The sequence below is a fragment of the Trichechus manatus genome, unplaced genomic scaffold (assembly GCF_000243295.1).
Source record: "Trichechus manatus latirostris isolate Lorelei unplaced genomic scaffold, TriManLat1.0 scaffold00104, whole genome shotgun sequence".
Taxonomy (NCBI): Eukaryota; Metazoa; Chordata; class Mammalia; order Sirenia; family Trichechidae; genus Trichechus; species Trichechus manatus.
Window position 1 is genome coordinate 901,587 of NW_004444040.1, and position 7,419 is coordinate 909,005.

A 7,419-nucleotide genomic window follows, 5' to 3' on the forward strand; every position below is an offset into this window, starting at 1 on the left:
AGCAGCTGGTGGATTTGAACTGCCGACCTTTTGGTTAGCAGCCAAGCCCTTAACCACTGCACCACCAAGGCTCCTGCATATTCCCTTGCCCTCAATTTTCATTTGTCTTTTGATTTTGTTAATAGTATTTTTTTTATGTGCAGGATTTTTCTTTTTTTTTTAATTTGTATGGGTTTTAGGGTTTGGTGGCATATTTTAGAGGTCCTCCTCACTCTGTGCTTTTAAAACAACTGTCCCATTTTTTTCCTTAAAAACTTTTATGGTGACATAAACATCTTTTAAACTTTGGATTTTTAATGAGAAATTTCTTTCCAAAAAGTGTTGATTGCCATGTTAATTTTGGCTTCATCTTTGACAAGAAAAAAATGTTTATTTTTTATGTGATTAAATCTGTCCTACATTTTCTTTATGATTCGTACTACCATTTCTAAGCTATGAAAATCTTCTACCATTTTCTGAGATTTGATGTCATTCTGTTAGCTTCTCTGTGGTATGATTTTTCCCTTTTTTTCCTAAAGTATAATTTACATACATTAAAATTCACTTAGTGTAAAGGACTCCTGCTGGTCGGACAAATGCATACAGTCATGTAACCACCACGACAATCAAGATATAAAATAGCTCTATCACTACTCTTTGTATCAGCCCCTTCCCCTGCCCTCAGCCCCTGGCAACCTGTTCTCCATCGTTACAGTTTTGCCTTTTCCAGAATGTCATATAGAAATGGAATAGTACAGTATGTAGCCTTTTTAGTCTGACTTCTTTCACTTAGAATAATGCACTTGAGATTCATCCTTGTTGTGTTTATAGTTCGTTTCTTTTAGTGCTAAGTAGTATTCCACTGAATGAACGTACCACAGTTTATCCATTTACCTATTGAAGGTCATTTGAGTTGTTTCCAGTTTGGGGCTATTATGAATAAAGCCCCTATAAACATTTATATACAGATTTTTATATGAACACAATTTTTTATTTCAGTTGGGTAAATATCGAGGAGTGGAATAACTGAGTTATATGGCAGATGTAAGGAGCCCCGGTGGTGCAGTGATTAAAGTGCTTGGCTGCTAACCCAAAGGTCAATGGTTCAAACTCACCAGCAGCTCCACAGGAGATAAGACCTGGCAGTCTGCTCCTATAAAGATTATAGTCCAGGAAACCCTATGGGGCAGTTCTACTCTGACATATAGGATCACTACGAGTTGGAATCAACTTGACGGCACTCCAGCAACAACACGGCAGGTGTATGTTTAACTTTGTAGGAAACTGCCCAACTGTTTATCAAAGTGACTCTACCATTTACACTCTCATCAGCAATGAATGAGAGTTCCTGCTGCTCCACATCCTCGTCAGCACTTGGTATTGTCAGTTTTGTTCTGTTTGTTTTTGTGTTTTGTTTTTCTATTCTAATAGGGGTATAGGAATCATCGGGTGGAGCAAACAGTTAAGTGCTCGATTACTGGCCGAAAGGTTGGCAGTTCAAGTCCACCCAGATGTACCTTGGAAGAAAGCTGATCTGCTTCCGAAAAATCAGCCATTGAAAACCCCACGGAACACAGTTCTGACACAGATGAGGTCGCAGTGAGTCAGAGTCGACTTGACAGAAACTGGTTTGATTTTTTTTGGTAATAGGTATATATTAGTTGCCTTCAAGTTCATTCCAACTCATGGCAGCCCCATGTGTGCAGAGTAGAACTGCTCCATAGGGTTTTCAGGGCTGTGACCTTTTGGAAGCTGATCATCAGGCCTGTCTTCCAAGGCACTCCTGGGTGGGTTCAAATTGGCAACCTTTCCACTAGTGATCAAGCGCTTAACCATTTACACCACCCAGGCCCTTCAGTAGGTATGTTTTGTTGTTGTTATTGTTAGTTGCCATCAAGTCGATTCTGACTCACAACGACCCCCTGTGCATAGAGTAGAACCGCTCCATAAGCTTGTCAAGGCTGTGACCTTTCAGAAGAAGATCGCCAGTCCTATCTGCTGAGGGGCCACTGGGTGGGTTTGAACCGACAAACTTTCAGCTAGTAGTCGAGCACTTAACTGTTTGCACTACCCGGGTATATAAACCGGAAAAACCAAACCCACTGCGGTCGAGTCAATTCTGACTCATAGCGACCCTATAGGACAAAGTAGAACTGCCCCATAGGGTTTCCAAGGAACGCTTGGTGGATTCGAACCACTGACCTTTTGGTTAGCAACCGTAGCTCTTAACCACTAAGCCACCAGGGTTTCCACCCAGGTTTATAGTGGTATCTTAGTGTGGTTTTAATTTGCATTTCTTTAATGATTAATGATGTTCTACATCTTTTCGTGTGCTTATTTGCCATCCATATGTCTTCTTTGGTGAGTTGTCTGTTCAAATAGTTTGCTTAGTTTTTAACTGGATTGGTTGTTTTCTTATTCTCTCATTATTATTATTATTATTTATATATGCTGAATGCCAGTCCTTTATAAGATATGTGATTTGCAGATATTTCTCCCAGTCTGTAGCTTGTCTTTTTATTCTATTAGCAGTGTCTTTTGAAGTGTAGAAGTTCTGAATTTTGATGAATTCCAACTTCTGTGGTGTGATTTTAAAAATATATTGCATAGTTTAGTCAGTGATTCCAGAAACCTCTTTAAGGATGTCAGCATGATGGAGACCCCAGCTAGCGCCACGAATTGGAATCTCCAGGCAAGAGGTCCAGGAAACTGTATGTTAATAAACCAGAATGGGGTGGTTGTGATGCAGTTTGGGAAATGCTGCTGCTTAATCCAGCATGTCAGAAACAGGGTCTCGTTTGCCCTGCCTGCCAAGGGCCCTCTTTGCCCTGCACCTGCCTTTCCCTCAGACTCAGCAGAAAGATATGGATGAAGTGAGACTGGAAATATTATTGGTGTTTCATAAATTGGAATTTGTCATCAAGGTCATTGGAACTCCATGAAATTCTCTTCAACTGTAACAGCACAGAGGTATTAGGACGACTGGGTGATCTAGGGCTGCTCCCTTTAATCTCTAAGGCTCAGCTTTTTCGTCTATAAATAGAGATGATACTTTCTACCTCAGTGGTTCTCAAACCTTGCATGCATCAGCATCATCTGGAGGGCTTGTCAGAACACAGATTGCTGGGACCCACCCCATGAGTTTCTGATTCAGCAGGTCTGGGGTAGAGCCTGAGAATTTGCATGTCTAAAAAGTTCCTGGTGATGCTGATGCTGCTGGCCCCAGGCCCACACTTCGAAAACCACTGCTCTGCCACCATGGATTGTTGCAAGGAGTAAATGACATAAGATATATAAAGGTTTTTTCATATTTCCTACTACTAGTGAACATTTGAAGGTGACGATTGTATTATTAATATTATGAAAAATTGGGCATAATAATACTTATGGAGTTGTTGTGAGGATTAAATGAGTTAACCTACGCAAAGTGCTTCCAATGCCCAGCACCCTTTAAGCCCTCAGTAAAAGTTAGCTTTATAATTATTAATTATTGCTGTTGTTGTAAGGATTCTCCCAGCAATGACCTGTTGGACTAAGGAAGCCCATAAAACAAAGCAGAACTTTATTACATGGATCATCCTACTGGCATTCAGGAAGCACTTATTATGTACAAAGCCCTGGAACAGAGAGTGTGAGCCAAGTCCTTGCCCTTTAAGGACCCTGTTCACAAGTTGCAAACTCAGATGGCTTGAGAGGCAGGAAGGAAGCAGAAATAAAGGAAGCAGTGGTGGTAGGACAGTAGGGAACAGTAGGGCCTGGGGAAAAACAGAAGGGACACATTGCACCTGAAGGTACTTAAGAAAATACAGTGGTAAAAAAACAAATAGAGAGAGAAAGAGCCCTGGTGGCACAGTGTTTAAAAGAGCTCAGGTTGCTAACCAAAAGGTCGGGAGTTCAAATTCACCAGCTACTCCTTGGAAACGCTATGAGGCAGTTCTACTCTGTCCTATAGGATTGCTGTGAGTCGGCATGGACTCGACAGCAATGGGTTATATATATATGTATATATATGTATAGGACTGAGGATCACATATGGCTTTGTGGTAGCGACCCATGCTCACAAGAGGAGAAAACATAGGCAAGGTGTTTGTGGCTGATGAGAGGGAGAGAGAGATGACCAGGACCACAGGAGCTCAGAGGACAGAAGGCATGAGATCACTGGGTTGGGGGATTAGGGAAGGTCCTCCATGGTTGGTGGGGCTGACAAGGACTGGGCCTTCATGGAGGGGAAAGTTTAGAGAAGCGGAGAGGAAGTTGACCTGCTCACTGGATTGGAAGCTTGAGGCAGGCCTTTGGCCTCCCTCTTCTCTGTGCCTGGCACATAGTTTGTGCTCAATAAACACTTAGTGCCTGAACTCTTAAAGGGATAAATGATTGATGGACTGAGAGATTTCCACCTTGAATTACTAGGGAAATTTTAGACATTTCTCTAGGAGCTCTTAGAGAAATAATCCGGTGTCGTGGTACCTGACTTTTCTGAGTTTGAATCCCCCTCATCTTGGCTCCTTGATTTGCTTGCTGTTGAACTTTGGACAAGAAATCCCCTTCTCTGAGCTTCAGGTTTCTTCATCTGTGAACTGAGGATAATATTGCTTGTGTCAGGATGGTTGCAAGGACCAGATGATGTAGCCATTAGCTGGGTGTTTCCTTCCTTCTTCTGGGTACCATTGAAGAACACCGGACCCCTAACTCCCACCACTGCTTTCCCTTTCAGAGAAAAAGATCCCAGTCACAATATCTTACTCTCAGTATAAGAAAGACCTGACAGAGGACAGGAAGATCCTGTTGGCTGCCATGTGTCTCGTCACCAAAGGAGAGAAGCTCCTGGTGGAGAAGGACATTACTCTGGAGGACTTCATCACCATCAAGGTAACTCCTGTCCTCATCCCACCACTCTGTTCCTAGTAGGCTCTCTTCAGAACTGGGGAGAGCATCAGAAGGCTGGAGGTTGTGTGCTTTTAACTCCAGCTTCAGCTCTGAAGGATGGGGAGGAGATGTGTGAAGGCAGGGGGATGGATATGTTGATGGACATGGGGGTATGTGAAGGCAAGGAATAAATGTCCCCTTTTCTGAGCAGGCAAGGACCATGGGTTCCCTGGGGGGTGAGGTGGGAAGGAGGGAGGATGGCTCATGAGTGTTGCCCCTCCAGTTGCAGGGCCCAGCCATGGTGGGGGTGGCAGTTGTGGTGGAAGTGATGGTGGTCAACCCCCTCTTGGAGAGAGTGGAGGACTGTTCGCTGATGGCGGAGGGAAGTGGCCTGCTCCGGGGACAACTCAGCATCGAGTAAGTGCCAGCCTGGGGTCGGGCTGCCTTACATATGGGATGGGCCAGGGAGAAGCTGCCAGGGTGGAGGGGTGTGTAGGAGGGATACGGGACCCCAGGAACCAGACTGCCTAGACACATCAGCCTTCCTGCGTGTATTCATGCCTTCATTCATTTAATCATTCACTCAATCATATAACTCATCCACTTAGTCTCATTCACTCATATTATTCATTCACATTTTCACTCATTTATCCATTTACTTATTCGTTCCCTCATACTCTCCTTCATTCGTTCACTCTTTCACTCATTAATTCATTCACTCTTGTATTCATATATTCATTTACTCATTCATTTACTTATTCATCTGCTCAGCTCAGTTTTGACTTGTTCATTCATCCATTCATTTTCTCACTCATTCATTCACTCATTCATTCTTCCATTTATTCACTCACTTAGATGGTTCTTGATCATACTGACCTTGCTCTGGGCCACATGTCAATTGTTGGGAATGCCAAGATGGACCAGATGTGGTTCTGCCTGGAGAAGGGCTCTCAGGAGCAGGTGGCCCTTCAAATGAAGACGATGTGATTTGTACGAGTAAGGGATGGACCTTCAAGCTCTAGGGCATCAGGGGCAGCCTTTGGGTTGTGGTGGAGTGGGGTCAGGAAGCCCAAGGGAGCTGATATTTGAGCAAGGCCTTAATTGATGGATAGAGGTGTTAAGAAGGATGGAGGGCTTCCCAATTAGAGGTCTTTATAGCTACCGTAGGCAGGGAAGGTCTCCTGGAAGAAAAGAAACTTGATCTGGGCCTTGGGTTTAGTTGGGATGGGAAGGATGTCCTAGGTGGGAGGAACAGTGCAGACAAAAGCCCAGAGGAAGGAAAATTTAAGGTGTGTTCAGGGTACGGGGAGGAGACTAGCCTGGCTGGGTGGGAAGAGTGGGAAGTGGAGTAAGGGAAGATTAAGCTGGAAACAAACTGGCGTGGCTTGAATGTCAAACCACAAGATGTGAACTTGTGGCTCTGGGGAGCCCTGGACTGGCAGGCAAGTCAAGAGAGCGGGCTGATCATCTGCCTTTGTCCTTGTCCCCTTTCTCCCAGTGTGCCCAGCCTGGAGCCTCAGGAGAGGGCCTCGGTCCAGTTCAGCATCACCCCCTCTAGGAGTGGCCCAAGGCAGCTGCAGGTGGGCCTTGTCAGCTCCCGCTTCCCAGATATCAAGGACTTTGTGATCATCCATGTGGCCGCCGCTAAGTGATGGGCCAGGAGGGGCTGTCAGGAGAGGAGATGGCCTGTGTCTACTCCTCCCCACCTTTGCGCCTCCCATGTGGCAGCCGGGAAGCTTGGGTTCTACTCCTGCTTCAGCCTCTGCCTTACTTTGTGAACTTGGGCAAGTCCCTTGCCCACCTGGGCCTCAGTTTTCCCATCTGTAAAATGAGGTTTTGGACTCAGTAATCCTTAAGACTTTCTGTCAACTATGGATGATGTAACTACTTGGGGAGCCTCTACCACCTTCATCTCTTCATTCTTGTTGCTGGGAGGCTGACAGACCGAGCATCACTGTGCCCCGACTCACCGGGCTCTGGCTGCTCCAACTCAGCCAGCTCACCGTTACCCTGGCCGACCACCTAGGCTCTCCTTGCTTCTCTCTAAGCTCTTCAAATTCCCTGACCACATCCAGACCCAAAAAGCCTCTCCCCAACCCTGACAGAGAACCCCAGCTTGTTAGAGCTGAAACCTAAACACCCCTCACCATTCCCATTTTACGAAACAGAGGGAGCCTTGTCCAAGGCCACACAGCAAGCTAGAGGCTGAATTGGGGCTGTTTACTCCATGTAAGTTTTACCCTAAAGTCATGTTCCTGCAAATCATTAGATTCGAAGAAATGGGAGATTTCCCAAATGAAGACACAGGCCCAGGGCCTGAGGGACTGTTGCTGACTGAAAGAAGCTGAAGAAGATAAACAAGGGGCCACCAGACCTGGATTACATTCCCCCAGAATCTGCAGCCCCAAATCTGATCTAGTTCTGGTGATCAGGGATCTCATACGGCCAGCCCAGCTACACCCAGTGTTTGTTTATTTATTTGGAACCTTTATGGTGCTGACTTTGCAAAACATACTCAACAGCACAATCACACACTTAGTGTCAAAACGGGACAAAGACCTCTGGGACAAGGAC

General features: G+C 45.2%; 1 protein-coding gene across 1 annotated transcript in view; it reads left to right on the plus strand.

Moving 5' to 3' along the window:
• TGM6 (transglutaminase 6) overlaps window positions 1-6,607 on the plus strand; it is a 30,907-nt gene extending 24,300 nt beyond the window's left edge. Inside the window, exons 11-13 of the mRNA XM_012557460.1 lie at window positions 4,694-4,848; window positions 5,129-5,262; window positions 6,344-6,607. Coding sequence (XP_012412914.1) covers window positions 4,694-4,848; window positions 5,129-5,262; window positions 6,344-6,497 — 443 coding nt within the window. The 3' untranslated portion in view covers window positions 6,498-6,607. The remainder of the gene's footprint in view (window positions 1-4,693; window positions 4,849-5,128; window positions 5,263-6,343) is intronic.
• Window positions 6,608-7,419: the final 812 nt, after the last annotated feature.